This window comes from Tachypleus tridentatus, chromosome 6 (assembly GCF_004210375.1).
Source record: "Tachypleus tridentatus isolate NWPU-2018 chromosome 6, ASM421037v1, whole genome shotgun sequence".
In the NCBI taxonomy this organism is placed as follows: domain Eukaryota; kingdom Metazoa; phylum Arthropoda; class Merostomata; order Xiphosura; family Limulidae; genus Tachypleus; species Tachypleus tridentatus.
The window spans coordinates 81318725-81335343 of record NC_134830.1 but is presented as its reverse complement, the minus strand read 5'-3'; the positions used below and the strand labels follow the sequence as shown (position 1 = coordinate 81335343).

At 32.4% G+C, this 16619-nt stretch overlaps 1 protein-coding gene across 1 annotated transcript; it reads left to right on the top strand.

Annotated features, from left to right (window-relative positions):
* The first annotated feature begins 423 nt into the window (after window positions 1–423).
* On the top strand, window positions 424–4108 carry LOC143254596 (uncharacterized). Its single transcript, XM_076509747.1, has 3 exons — window positions 424–687; window positions 2048–2644; window positions 3174–4108. The coding sequence occupies exons 2-3, from the start codon at window positions 2073–2075 to the stop codon at window positions 3460–3462; spliced, it is 861 nt and encodes a 286-aa protein (XP_076365862.1). The 5' UTR covers window positions 424–687; window positions 2048–2072; the 3' UTR covers window positions 3463–4108.
* The last annotated feature ends 12511 nt before the right edge of the window (window positions 4109–16619 follow it).

The window sequence follows — 16619 nt, the reverse complement described above, 5'->3', positions numbered from 1 at the left end:
TTTTTAAACCTAGTGTTTCAGCTTGTTATTTTGTTGTGAAAGGAAAAAAAAACACATCTAAGTTTGATATTACAAGTGCCTCTAGCTATAATCTGTTTTATTATAATACGATGTCGCCTGTCTGCACCTACTAACGTCATTATAAGAATGCAGAAAAGCGTGAAATATGTTTAAGGTATTGAAATTTTTAGATAGATGGATATACAATACTTATTTCTTCAGCAAACGAACTTAGTATGTAACCATCTTAAAAATATTATTTGCTTAATGTCAAATGAGCTAAACTCAGCCTAATAGGTCCGCCTAACATATGTAGATAGCTAGGGATGAGGACTAGTGCAACTGTCCTTCCTCTGTACCTTAGGAGTTCAGCAACCTCAACCTTGAGTCTGGATGTGTAGTCATCCGAGTTTGTGATAAACCTAGACCTTGCCGAGCTGCGTGCCCAGAAGGCGTTCTGATGGAACGTCGCTACAGGCAGTGCAAAGTGGAAACTGGGGTGCCCTTCTTACCGAATAACTGGAACTGCTCTACATCTAGTCTATCACAATACTATTTACACCTTATGAGACTTGGTATTTAAGGGTAGTCTCAGTGGGCTACCTGCCAGAAAACTTTAAGAGTCTACTTCAACAACATTAAACTGATCGCTCTTTCTTGATGCAAGGTTTTACTAGATAGTTTCAAGTAAGTATCTTTTGACCACATCTAAAAATCTTTGAAATTTTAACAGGAATTATGACAGATCTTTCTTTCTTTCTTTCATCAAGATGCTATTCTAAATTTATTTGCACATAAAAGATGATAAAATGAATACATTATTTAGTTGTGGGGTTAAAGTTTCTGCAGAGGCATAGTTTTGGGTAAACTCTCTCTGAATCCCTGTAACTAATGAGCAAGAAAGACCGTAATGATTTCAAGATGTACTTCTGATAGTAGTTGAAAATGTTCAACTTGGCTTTACCAGAATAATTCATGAAACAATTTCAGTTAAAATTGTTAAAATAATTAATTATTAGTTTTAAATTCGCATACCAAAACAATTAAGTTATACATTTTATTTAAAAATTAAGAATTAATAAGTGACATGAAGAATAATTTTCTCTGTGTGTTATTTATGTTTAAAATATTTTCACTGAACATTCACTTTTGTATATATGGGAATTATAATTCATTTAATCTAATTATATCCTGCAGAAACGTAAAGGCGTTCTTAAATCTGTTATTATAGTCTGATATTTAGCTCTACTAAAATATTAGAACAAAATTGTTGATATTTTAATTCAGCATCTGAAACTTATCGCTAGAAAGAAGTCTTAATACTGATAAGATTGTTTATCACACCTTTTTTAAATATATTAAAAATAACATAAATGTTAATATAATGCTACTATATCAGAAATTTCGTTACCTTCCACTTTTGAATTAAAATTTCTCGTTTTGGTGTAGTAGCATTTCACCGATCCAAATATATCTTTTATCTAATGTTCTATTTTATCTGGATTTTTTCTTATTCCTTTCTGTCAGCACTCTTAATTACTAATCTGATATCTCATTAAATGTTTATCACTTTACGGTATTTATTCCCATTACCTATTTTTTGTCTATTTTTGAATGATAGAAATAAATAGTTACCAACCCACAATTTATAAGTACATTTTCTTGAAATCTCGATATTACAACGTATACTACATTGGAAAATGTGATAAGAAAAAAAATGAGTTTTACTCCTACTTCTTGGTTTTGATGGTATAATCAGTAATTTGTTTGTGGTAAAATCTGAGTTGCTTTTAGAATACAGAAAAACTCTTTTCTATGACCAAAATTTTGCTTGAACATTGAATATATCAGCAATAAATTCGTATAAACATAAATATTGTTTATTTCCTTTGCTTATCAGACGTTGAAAGTAGAGACATTTCAAAACAAATTTCACAAATATAACTTTTATTATTTTCACAAAACAAATTGAGTAAGCAGCCACATGTTTCAATTCATTGATTTAAATATTATCCTAAGCTGATTTTAAATAAATGTTATTATGCAGCTGTAGTGTAACAACAGAAGGTGGAATGGGAAGACGGATTCGTTTCGTGACATTATTGTTTTATCTGACTGTGGTTCCACTGATCAACGCTGATGGAGGAGGATGGTATGGGGGATATGGAGGCTATGGTGGTGGCTGGGATAGTGACCATATATTAGTTAAAAAGATCAAGACTACCTACCCAGTTCCACATCCTGTACCTGTTCCACACATTATTCCAATTCCACGTCTCGTAAAGGTCTTCAAACCTCTCTCCATAGGTCACCCTGTAGAACACCCGCATGTTATTAACAAGGTTCAACATATTTCTGTCGGTATACCTGCTTTGAAGTTCGTCCCTATTCCAGCGACTGTTCCGATTCCGAAATTGGTTCCCATTCCCATACCAATCCGTTTACCAAAACCTGTAGTAGTCACTCAACCAAAACCATACCCCGTCCATAGTAAATTTCCTGTCCCCGTACCTGTCAAAATTCCACATCCTGTTGTTGTTCCTATTTTGAAAAAAATCCCAGTTCCTGTTCCTTTTCCAATCAAGAAACCAGTAAAAATTGTAAAAGAGGTTCCTGTGTATATCAAGAAACCGTACCCTGTTTAGTAAGTACTTCTTCAAGTATACTTTTAATCTGTTAGACACATTGGCAAGTACTATTTTCTTTAAATCAAACATTTCAAAGTTCATTCGTCCGAATAGTGTGTGAATTCATGTTCCAAGCTTCTTTAAGTTAATTTGCTTATCTCTTTCTTGAATCTTAAACATCTATCGAGTTATAATTGGTAATAAAATATTTCTGACCTATCCATATATATTATATGAATTAATTTTTACTTTTTGGAATAGTCTTACAATATTTCCTTAACTTTGTAAATGAAGGTTTCATTATTTTTTTAAAAATGAAAACTAGTTCACAAGTTAATTGGTACTCACTTCTGACGTTTAATGATGGATTGTTTATCTGTTACTTAAGAAACTGCATGCTCTGTGTTAAAAACCTTGATCAACATTTAAATTTGAAAGCATTTTAAAGTATGCTTGTCTATTTGCCGTATATTAACATAAAAATTAAAATAATGTGTCTTAAAACCAAAGTTAATTATCTTTTAGCTAAATACTCGTTATTTTTAGCATTGAAGATAAACCCTGGGATGATTACGGAGGCTATGGTGCACATAGTAAAGTTAACAGTCATTTAGCTGTGGTTCCTGGCGTTCATGAAATAGGCATTGGAGGCTATGGTGGAGGAGACTGGCAAACTACTGGAGGAGCTCATGGTTATCAAGAGAGAAATTATATTACTGGTCAGGAATCTGACGATTTACAGAAGAAGAGCCATCTAGACACAGGAAAACGAATCACCAGTTTCGTTACGGGGTATGGTCAATCTCAGTCTGCTAAGTCTGTTCCCGAACAGTAACTTATCACTAGTACCACAATCGGAATTTGTACATAAAAAAATGTTTGGAAATTCACATAATTCATCTTGTTATTGTTAAATAAGTTTTCACTTGTTATATTATCAAAAGCCAGTGTTAATAAGGAAAATGATTCGGAAAACCCTTGGTATTAAAATGTTCAAGATTTTATTTCACTACTTTTAATGATAATCCCCTTGAGTTTTGAGAAGGTACGTTTTTCTCGAACAAGTTGACTTTGCATTGCCATTGACGTAAACGGTAATGACCATAAATCTGTATGGTAATTGTACAAACTGTCCCAAAGATTTGTGATTGTCCAGTCAAGAACTTCAACAAGTGATTGTGAAGAATGTTTTGATTTGTGTTTCATTTAGACTAATTTATTATTTAGACTCGTGTTTTGTATGTTGTTACCTTCTTGACTCATTTATCTTTTACTTACAACGATTTTATGACAGTATATAAGTACTAATCCACTCTGTGTAATATTTTATTCGAACTTCAGTTTATATTATATAGATATATAAATATATATGGTCATGTTGTGTGTATAGCACATGTTTAGCTTGGTATACTATAAAAATGTATTTTTGTGAAGGTTAAAACTTGAGCAGTGCTCATAAATGTTCCGCTCACTAAACAACAAAGTTTCTTTTTCATTTTTGATTGCTGATACAAAGTTTTTCTTGTAATTTATATTGAAAATAAAATATTCATTCGATAACAGCTGTTATTAACATTTTTCTTTAAAAAGTATAAAATTCTAACAAGTGACTTTTCAGAAGCACTTCGCTCATCATTACCTTTGAAAAGCGCTGCCTAAAGGTTGAAAAATTGAAGATTTTGATATGTATATATTGAATCACCATGTCATTTAATTAGATAATGATTATCAATGAATTGCATTCACCAGTATTTTCTTCTTAATGCTGTTTTCGATCTGGTGTTATTGCAACAAAAATATTAAACAGTTTTTCAATATTAGTATTTGTTGTATGCTTAGGTAGTATCCAATAATGTTTCAAACTAGAAACAGTTATTAATTTGAGAAATTACTTTTTTCAGATTAAGTTATTATAATTGTAAAATATATTTTACCATGTAACTTAAGAAGTTATAAAATATAAAATTATTAAACAATCCACGCTAACACTGGCTTAGTAAATAGTGAGAGAGCAAACACCACCCTTAAAACTTAAAATATGAAAGATAGATAAACTGGACAGCAGTTTTTCATGTCCAAAGGACTTTAATATAAAAGAGTATGAGGTATTAACTTGTAAGCAGAAATACCAAAATCATCTTGATTTCCATATAAGCAACAAAGTAGAGAGTATAACAAATCATTAAGTAAATTCCGAACGTTACATTTTACTCTACGATTATGTAACGTTTGAAATTAGCATATATAAAACAAACAAAATTTTAAGTGCTTTTAACAGGTCAGAGAACAGGTAAATTAATAATAAATGTTAAACCATAATGCATCTTTTGATTCACCAGTTGTTACTAAGTTGTATGGGTTTCTAGGAATTCCACTTCTCATCAGTAAAGAACAAGATCAGATCATTTACATTGGTGAAGTATGCATTATAAATATGTTTCTATAAATGTTCTTTACTACTTACAATGAATCTACATTAATATAGGATTTGAAGAATAAATCTGTTGCATCTATATTACACATTTATCAATACCTATCTAAACATGGGTTCACAGTTGTGGATAAATGACAATTCAAAATATCATACATCTAAGAAAAATTAATACCTTAGATAATAAACATAAAACATTATTACTGTAATTATAACTGTATTTTAGTTCAAACTAATACAACGAAGCCATATCTAAAAATATAGAAAGATAATTTCGAAGAAAAGATAAATACGACGTAAAAACGTACAAAACAGAAAATGAGATGGGGTTTACAAATAATATGGACGAGTAATTGAGTTGACAATTTTTAATTATTATCTTGCATTCAAAATATAAAGTTTTAATGTATTATCAAAAAATGGACTTTAAGTACTAATAAGTAAATCGTTTTATCAGTAATGTTTAATTCAACACCCATTATTGTTTAACTTTCATATTTTATCTAAATAACATTAGTCATAGTTCTGTTAATAATTATTTAACTATTACAACATTCACTAGCACCAATAGTTTTACCAATAGTGCATACTAATGTTTGATTCAACACCCGCTATTGTTTAACTTTGCACTGAGCGAGAGAAATGATAAAATTTCCATTTCAAAGTGAAACATTAAAGGAAAATACGTTTTCTTGCAGCTACATATTTCACTATTCAACAACTTTATTAATTTCATATTTAGCTTTATATTATTTTTTAACTTTTGTTACTCTTCAAAAACGTTTCAGGGTCACATTTTTTATATTTGACTGAATTTAATTTTAGCCATATGATTATCGTTAATATTGTACTTCGTTTATTCGTAGTTAAATGTTGTTACACCAACATTTAAAACCAATATCTTATACCTAAATATTTCTCAGTAAGATTAATAGCAGATCCAAAATTAAAGTCTATTTTGGATCAATTTTTATTTGCTGATTAAACTGATGAATTGGTTTTGTTGACAAGACATCGCAACCCATAGAAGATAGGTATTCTAGAAGTCTAGTGCACCAACTTGTCTGTCAATGTGGTATGTTCAGTAAAGAGTATGTCTACCTATTCTCAGCATTTATACAATCTCTACTTCTCCAGAGCATATTGTGGATCAATCATTGGACGACACTGAAGAGGACAGTATAGATGTCAATATCTGGATCATTATAACACCAATATCTCTTATAATTGGGTAAGGTATTAATGTGCACAACACTAAAGGAAGTCTCAGAGGCGTTATATAAGATTGGCTTTGTGTTTAGCTACAAAAGAAAAACAAAAAAAATATTAAGATTTTAAATTACACCTCTTACTGGGAGTATGTAACCTTCAGGTTTCTTTGCTTGAAGTAGTTTATCTAAGATCTAGTAGTGTGACAGTAAGCTTTATATTGCATTAAAATTATATCTGGTCCGAATATATCTAAAAACGGTTGCAAAAATGGGTTCATTAACGTGCCAATCGTAAATAATTAAATGTACACTGAACAAAAAATAAGATTTGTAAGTCCATTCATACCTAATGAATATATAGTTCATCTATAGCTTTGCAGATAAGAATCTGCAATTCGGTGGAAGAGACGTGAAAACTTGACTCGTCTTAGGAGTATAGATGCCAATTGGGATTTCTTCTTATTCTAGTGATCTCTAATAAAGTCCAAAGAAGTGACTTAATGTGGTCAAATGGAGTTGAAATAGTTCTTATAGATTCTAATACAGTATAATTAATATTTTTTTTGTAGTTTGGCTGATATATACTCTGGTTGAAATATATATTGAGATTATAGGAAGTGGACTGGCAACTCTTAATCACTACTCTATGTAGAAAGTGCTCATTATAAAACATAATTCATTTTTCAAGCACTTTTGTAGTGTGTTGCACAGTACTATTAACTCAAAGAAAATGTTAACTTTATTCTACATGGTGATTTCATTTAATGAAAATGAGTAGTCAAATAAGTCATCCAATTCTTGTATTATAATATTTCATTGCGTAATTCTAATCTCATGTAATGCTTTATTATTTTCTCTGTTTTTTTATTTATTTTGGTAGGTCAAGAGCTATAAAGGATGATATATATGTTTTTATGTTAACAGGCAACAACCGTTGCAAGTTCCCTTTTTTAGAACTCTGACATTTTCTATCTTACTTATACGTTTACACGTATATATTTCTTTTGTCTGAAGCTGAACATTCATCTAATATTGCCAATAATGTAACATTATTTTCTAATCTCATCACTATGATATAAATAGTTTATAGATCTATTGTATTACTTTTGAAATATTCTAATAATTGAGACTTATAATGATTTTGGCACCATGTTGACTACAAGAGCTAAGTAACTAATGGCGTATAATAAATATTTACTCTGAACGAAGGTATGCTTTCAAATAAGTACGTAGTGCGTTATCAGACCTATTCCTACGCGGAAAAGGGCACGTTCATTCCGTTGACGAGATATTGTATTCCAACTACGAGTTTAATCAACCTTAGAAGACCCACCAATGTGGCCAACTACGCCCTCAAACTAAATATCAGGTCGTCATGCCTGTCGTTACATAAAAACAACGACCTTCGAGGTACTGTGTTACACCTCAAAATCAAAACTGGTTTTAAGTTTGTCTTGCACTCGCATCAAAACTTCCTGGTTTCATTCTCCAAACTTCTTCATAAATACGTTGAAATTCATCTTAGTTAATTAGCTATTTCTCAATGTCTTCTAATTTTTTTTTTTAATATAGGTAGCTTGAAAACTGGAAAAGTATTTTGCAGTTACGTTTCTAATAACGAGCTGAACACGGCTTAGCGTGGAGCTGAGGATTGCTCTTCCATAACACTATGTAACACAAATTTTGTTTTTGTTCCTAGATAATGTGTGTTATTTCTTAATTGCTTATGTTGTAAAAGTACAGAAAATGGCCATTATTCCCTTCAAACTTTGCTTTTGTGACATGGATAATGAAATTTAGAAATTAACCTATTTTCTATATAAAAACGGGCAAATTTGCACATTTACATAAGGTCTGAATAAAACAACATATGAATCAAGATTTACATGTATTTATACTAAAGTATACAAAAATGTTTAGAAATGAGTAGTTTTTCAAGATTTGCAACTGTAACGTAATTCACTTTCACGTATCAGCCCCAAAATATAGTCTCCCATCATGTTTTCGTTATACGCCTCTTGGTAGCGGCGTTCAAAGTTCAGTATATCTTGGTGGAAGTGCTCTCCTTGCTCCACTGAATATGCTCCTACGTTATCCTTGAATTAATCAAGATTGGCATAAAAAATATGGACTTTCAGGGACATCCTGCAGCTCATTTTGCTGTAGTTCTTCACCAGAGTCCCAACCAGTTCCACATAATTTTCGGGCTTGTTATTGCTTAAGAATTCCCGAACCACTGTGACTACTGAGTTTCTTGGGGAATTATGTGCACTCTAGGATCTTCTTTATTTGTGGTCCAACGAAGGCACCAGCTTTGACCTTTGCCTCAGACAGATTAGGGAAGAAGTCTCAAAGGTACTTAAAAGCTGCAGACTCCTTATCTTGAGCTGTGACAATTTTTTTCATAAGACCCAATTTTATGTGCAGTAGTTGGAACAACACCTAATGGAGGTCCAGTAGTGGCTCACACTTGACATTGTGCCTCCTCACAAAGAACTCGGTCCGTTGTGATAAATTAACCACATACATAGCAGAATATGCCTGGATAATACTTGCAGCTTCTTGATGCCATCTATGATAAAATCAAATAGGTCTATGTGTTCACTTAGGCAGCTAGAACTAAATTGAAGTGGTGAGTAGTGAGCCCTGTATATATATTACTATGGAAATTGTAGAAAATTCTAAAGGATTCTTGAAAATTCTCGTAAGTTCTACAACATTCTAGAAAGTTCTTGAAAATTCTAAAAGATTATTGAAAATTCTCGTAAGTTCTACAACATTCTAGAAAGTTCTTGAAAATTCTAAAAGGTTCTTGAAAATTATCTATCAGCTTCTCAGCACAGAATCTACCGGGAATGTTTTGGAAAATGGGTAAATTGGAAAATTTCATTACTCAAGTCGCAAAAGCAAAGTTTGAAGAGAAAAACAGGTCTTTCCCACTTACTTTAGGCATAAGGAATTGGGAAATAAAACTTTCTACCCAGAAACAAGAAAAAGTAAAAATTTTGTTCCATAATGTAATTCGAGATGTGATGCTGCTAAACAAGCTCCGCACTTTAAGCTGTTTGAGCATTATAAAACCAGCAGTTAGTTTCATTATTCGATTCAAAGATTTGAACAAAGCCATTGTGAGGGCAAATAACTGTTGGCTAATTGCTTTACTTCTGCTTAGTTATATCAAATTTAAGACTGCTATTCCTGAGCCCAGATGTGCGTGAAGTGCCGTTTAGGTTGTAAATTCCCTTTAATTTTAACTATTGTTCGTAATAATCTATGAGTGGATATACAACATAATTTTCACTACTCAAAGAAAACGAAAAACAATGTTTAATCGTGTATTTTAGTTTGTCCGTTTAAACGCACTATTTTACCTAAGGGCTTTAAATTACATAAAAAGTGGAGTAGAGTCAGTGCTACCTTGCGCATATCATTGTATTTTCTTAGAAGTATTGAAAAAAATTTTCAGAAATAATGATTGTCACAAAAAGCAATCACATCCTTAAATTAGATATGTTACTAGATAAATCATATTATTATTATTGCAAACTATCTAAATGTACTTTCGCATGAACCAAAACTAGTTATCGTATTTACATGTATGTTTATACGACACAATTGACATGTGTTTATCTATAATTTACAATGAAACAAAAATAATTAGCTGAAGTAACAAAAGCACAATTGAATATGCTCTAAATCATAAATATATTGCAAGTCACTAACAAATTTCATAGCTGAGTTTCTTTATATTTGGAAGTTTACAAATCTAGTCAGAAGTTTGGGAAAATAATATTCTTTACGTTCATTTCGAGAAAGTACCCCGCTGGTACAGCGGTAAGTCTATGGATTTACAACGCTAAAATTAGGGGGTTCGATTCTCCTTCATGGAGTCAGCAAATAGCCTGATGTGGCTTTATTATTAGAAACCACAGACACATTTCAAGAAAATAAATTAACATATCTTGGAAAAGATTGAACTTCTAAATATTATAAGGTTGTTTTTGGAATTCGAAATATATTGGGTCAAAAGAACTTAAAATCAGTCCTTTTATTTTAAATATCTCCCTTTGATCTGGACATACTATACACACATACTTCAAACTGAATGACTTGTTAGAACAGTTCATAATTTCACAAAATTCTTTTATGCTTGTATATCTTTTCGTTTTGACAGAAAACTTAAGGATGACTTTAATGTTCACTTTGCATTTATTTTTCATTTTAATTCTAGTTTAAGTAACTGGAATGATTAAAAACAACAAAACCACTCTTCAGTCGGTGTGTCCATCTGATAAGAAAATAACTATCATATTTAAAACTAATGAGGAAAAAAAGCCAAAAATCAGTATAAAGAACTAAACATTGAGTAAAAGGCTACAAATAACTGGCTTTAAGTAATCATATCATATATTAAGAATTGGCTTGTAAGCAAATTCAATTTTAAAAATATCGTGTTTGATAAAAGTATGGCAGTAAAATATTTCATTAAGTAAGATCAAATTAAAAAGTCGAGTCCTTGCAGCTTTAAAAATAAAACATCATGTACAAATTAACATCGCTTTTACGTGAATTACTAATCATGTCATTTATTATTTGAAAATAGATCATAAATACTACGCTTTATTATATTCATGAACTTTGAACTAAGAAACAATAGTATTTTTTCTCAAACTGATTTAATTGAAGTACACTTTTACTGGCTTATGAATATTGTATCATATAAAAATAAAATGTGGACGACTCATTTTCTATCTAGTTTTTATATTTATTAAAGCATTTTGTATTTCTTCTGTTTACACAGTGTTAAAAAGAACTGAGTAATAAATTTAATCACTTTCAGTTAACTGTCGAATAACATTAATTGTTTATTTTTCAAAACCACTACAAAAGTACACACAAGCTTTACCCTAGTTAATAAAACACTAGAAATATAACATCATGAAATATAACAATTAAATGAGTTGGTTCATGTCATCTCCGTATAACACATAGTTCGATGGTGTTTATGCTTGTAGTAATCCCGATGTCCACTGATTTCCAGCTAGTAACTTAGAAGGAGCCACAAAATAACCGGAAGTTTTCCAGAAAATTGTTTATGAAGTAAAAGCTAAATTATTTTAATTACGACTGGCATTGAAACAGAAACGAAAATATGTTTGTCAAAATGTATCCCACAGAAAAACAATTTTCATTCACACGCTTACAAACTACGGTCAAAGGTTTTAAGAGAAACTGCATATTGGTAAAATGAAAATAATGTCATTCGTATCAGAACACAAGTGCCATTCATATATGGATGATAATTCTTATACAAAACAGAGTTTTTTGTATCCTTAGGACGTTGTTTGGTTTGCTATCCTCTATGTTACTGCTATATAGTACATGAGAAAGTGCACGTGATATCCTAATAGAATGGCCTAGTTTCAAGAGTAAATAGGGAGAAGGAGAAACTTAGTAACTTCTTTAAATAACTTAAGAACACTTGCAATATCCACAGAATATCTTCAAAATTATATATATTAACCGAAGAAGTAGGAAATATACGGTAAGTTTTCATAAACCCTTTCTCCTCTTCCCTTTACCTAACTATACGTAGATATATATAAGCTACAACAAAAGTTATATATGACTTAAATACATATATATACACACACAAATAAGGTGTACCTATGATATGTTTTGTGTACTAGAAAATAAGAATCAATCATATTGATGATAATATAGCTAACACAATAAAATTAGAAATGATATATCTATACATGTTTCTTTAATGCATGTATAAGGATATTTACACGTACTCTGCTATACAATATTTACGTTACATACACAAATAAAAAGAAAATGATGAATAACCTACAATCAACTCACATGTACACCAAAAAGTGAGATCATAATTCCTACCTTTATTGCATTTCTGACAGCAATTTCCTCAGTTTTAGGTGAGCTTTACTTATCTGATGTGTTATCTCTCTGGCTCTCCAAAAGCCTTTTAATTTGCATTAATCATAATGCATCCTTATACTCCAAGAAATGGTTTTAATCCTGGTTATAAGATGCTCAAGGGTATATCCTTATGATTGCTTTCTCTTTACAGTGGTACAGTAACACTAGTATTTCTTAAAGCACAAGTGGTACTATAACTTTATTTAGAGACATTATTAACAGCTCTATCTATTGAATGGCAGTATCATTTATACACCTGGAATCTGTATAAACAGATAGGGACTTTAGAAATCTGGAATGAGTTCCTGTTACTTTAGTTTGTTTTGGCTTGATGAAGTAAGTAAAATCCAGATCAAACATTTTATGTTAGATACCAGTCGTGTTCTGAGGGTAATTAACCCATTTGGTTATACAACCTTCATAATAATTTTGTTTAACATACGAGGGCTGTTCAAAAAATACACGGACTGTTTGAATTGCGCGGCTCCAGTTGGTTCCAGGAGAATCCGCTTGGTGTCGCTAGGTTTGATCAGCTGATTACGACGCCATTTCCCGATTGCAGATATCTTCATTTGTGTATTAGCTACGCGGTTTTAAGTGAAGTGCGATTTTTTCGTTTGGCGGATTTCAAAATGAATGGCCTGAAGGAGCAACGACTTGCTGTGAAATTTTGTGTTAAACTTGGAAAATTTGTGACTGAAACTTTTGCTATGCTTAACACGGCTTACGGTGATGTTGCTATGAAGCGTACGGCATGTTTCAAGTGGCATGAACGTTTTAAGGATGGTCGACAGTCCATTGCAGATGAACGTCCTTCCACGTCAACTGACGACCCACACGTCGACAAAATCAACACCCTGGTGCGGGCAAATCGACGTCTTACTGTCAGGGAGCTTGCTGAAGAGTGTGGAATATCAGTTGGATCTTGTTACGAGATTTTGACCGAAAAATTGAAGATGCACCGCGTTGCTGCGAAATTCAGCCCTCAGAACTCGTGAGTTTTTGGCCAAACACTCGATCACTGTTCTTCTCCACCTCCCCTACTCACCTGACCTTGCTCCTTGCGATTTTTTCTTGTTTCCCAAACTCAAAATACCCTTGAAAGGAAGAAGATTTGAGACGATTTCCGAGATTAAGGCAAATGCGACCAAGGAGCTGGAGGACATTACAAAACAAGCGTACCAAGACTGTTTCAACAACTGGAAACACCGTTGGGATAAGTGTGTGCGTTGGGGAGAAGAGTACTTTGAAGGGGTCCCAGACCTGTAACTTCTAAATAAAGTACATTTTGTTTTATGACGTCAGTCCGCGTATTTTTTGAACAGCCCTCGTAGATGTGTATAATCTTACATCCATGTGCTTATATATACTGGTATGTCGTCATATAAATATCTATCTCGAAATTACACTTTGCTACATACACTAGTAGATGTAGAAATATTGCCTCTATTTCATGTGAAATTAGCAAAGTAACTTATTCAGTCTACCCTATTAACTCCGTAGTAAATTACGCGTAGTAGTTGTTGAAAGAGATAAAAGAAAAATGTTCAAGGTCAAATTACTAAAAAGTAAACTACATATATATATATACCTTCTTTATGTGTCACTAAGTAAGCAGTAAATCCGTAAGCGAAAATATTCTAAATCGAAGGTCGCGTGACAATGTAACAAATGAACGTGTATAAAAATGTTTACAAACAATTGAAACAATAGGAAGTAGTATATATATATACATAAAAAACCATGCATCTCCCTATATATATACACATACATGTATATGTATATATACATATACATATATACATCCAGATATATAGAAACACATGTATGCGCACGTATGTATACACATATATAATCATATATATATTATAGTTTAGAAAATGCATAGATGGACACAATTCATTGTATGAAACCATTTAAGTGTGGATAAAACCAAAGCAAGAAACCTTCTTAATTGTAATATATAAATATCAATCATAAAATAGAGTACATAAATTTTATCGCAAAATACCTCTCAGTAGAATGGTAATCAAAGAATGCCACTACCTTTCAGTCATTGTTGATACATAAACACTAAAACTTTCTAAAATAGGCACCGGGAACTGGAATGATTATTAATATTCCAAATCCATCTAAAATGTGCAATGGCTTCAGTAAGAACACATAATAGTACAAAAGTCGTGAGGAAATCACCCACAGACCATGGATAATATGATGCAAAAACCAAGGAATTTTAGGATCCTTGTTTAGCCCCAGCCCGAGAAAAGCCCTGTAAGACAGTAAGCTTTGTAGCATTATCAAAGACTCCACTTTCTACAATATGACTGAGAAATTCTTTCGGTTCAATCTTAAAGTAAAGTACCATTTTTAGGTTTTTATAGTTGTTTCAAAAATATGGTAAAACATCAAGGCATCATTACATAACCCATTTCAGTCCTATCAGTGTAAGCTCCATTAATCTCTTAAAAGTAGTAGGAGATTTGCACAGGCTGACTGACATGACATGAATGATGAAAACAGTTTTGCTCTAGTCACCCAGTTTAACTTATCAGTATCTGGATGTAAGGTCTAGTGTGTTGAATCAGCAGGTCTATCCCAGTGCATCCAGACATCTATCTTCCTGAGAGAGCAAGAAGACATTGACACAGGTCACCTCATTCGCCCATCTTAAATCAACGCAGAACATTAGCCTACCATCCTTCTTCTTCATAATAATTATTGTAGATGGTCACATTTTCTGAAAACTGTATAATCCTGTACTTTTAATATCCACCGCATTTCGGTATTAGTTACTACCATCCTAGTGCCCCAGAACAGCCTGTGCAAACAGTTTTTATCACCACTACTAAAACTGCTAGCTTAGGGTACCTCCACTTTGCTTACCACGCAAATGCTTTTCTCAAGATAAATTTGGACTAAACCATCTTCAGCATTCACTATAGTACGACCAATATAGTCCAGGAAAAATTGTTCCTCAAGTTGAAATTGCAGAGTTTGTTTTCACAGTATTGGGATGTGTTGTCTGCTGAACTGTTCAAGCTCAATATGAAACATTCACTTGGGAAGAAACTTTTCTTCTCTTGTGGTATTATTTGAAATCATGATTTCAAACCTTTGTTGCAAAAAATAACTGTATTAAGAAGATAACACAGACCTTTTAGTACCTCATTTGTTCATTGGAAATTCCGCCGATAAACGAATCAGCAGGAACATCCTTATAATCTGCAACTGGTAAAGGTTGTCGCCATATGTTCTCCAACAAGCTCCTCTTTCCAACTTTCAACTAGGCCATTTAAAAGTTCTGTCCTCCTTTAAGTCACAACACAGAGGCAACTTGCCTGTATCTGTATTAAGGTCCTAGAGTTCCACTTCACTCATTTGATTGGTATCATCAAGGGATGAACCCTTCAACTCACGATCAAATGTTGTATCAACCATTCCTAAGTGCAACCTTTTTAGGCAATAGGCTGTCTGAAATACTTCAGAAAGTAGCCTGCACCCTCTTTTGTCACACTTTTAAATATTGAGGCGACATATGTTTAGCTTTTATCACAACTACCTACAGTTCTTGCATAAGCCTCTCACCTAAAGTTGAGTTTTAGATTCCTGCCCTCGGGTCCATAACCACTATTTCACCTTTTATTGGACATACTAAAAACAATCATTTTATTACTTATTTATTAAAATTCAACGTCTTGTTGGGGTCACCTGAATATCCCTTACCAAATTTTATTGAAACTGGTTCAGCCAGTTCCTCACATAAATTTGTGAGATTAAGGCACGAAAAGACAGATAAATTTACTTTGCAAATACAGAAGATGAAAGAAAAAAAGAGTATGCAGAAAAATACTTTTTATCACAAGAAAATAAAAATAAGTTGTCTGAATAGCTTAGAAACAAAATTTGGAAGTCTCTCTCTTCACTATTTGCAGGTGGCATCAACCAGACCTGAAGGCTGAACTACACAAACAAGTTAATTAAGTTCTGTAAAGATTACTCTATCTGTTCTCATACTAACGAGACCACATACCACCATGGTTGTCTTTAGTGATCCATGCCTCTTCTGCACTGAGATTAAACCTCAGGAGAGAAGCAGCTAATCAATCACTTTTGGTGTACTAGATTTTGTTGGTTCTCGTTAACATTATGAGCCATTACAGTCTACAAGGTGGGTTTTCCTAAGATCACCAAGTCTCTCTCACATACTATAGCCCTCACTTCTTAGTATCCACCTCTTCCTCATAGTTATGTATCTTTGGTCTGTGGCCACAGTAAAGATGCATCATAAAAGTTTGTAGTCTGATGTCCAAAAGGAGCCTACATCCAAATCCATAAATATCTCTGACAACCTTTTATACTTAGAGCTCAATTCTTCTTTTTGGTTATAAGTTCTTTTATTTATGAAAA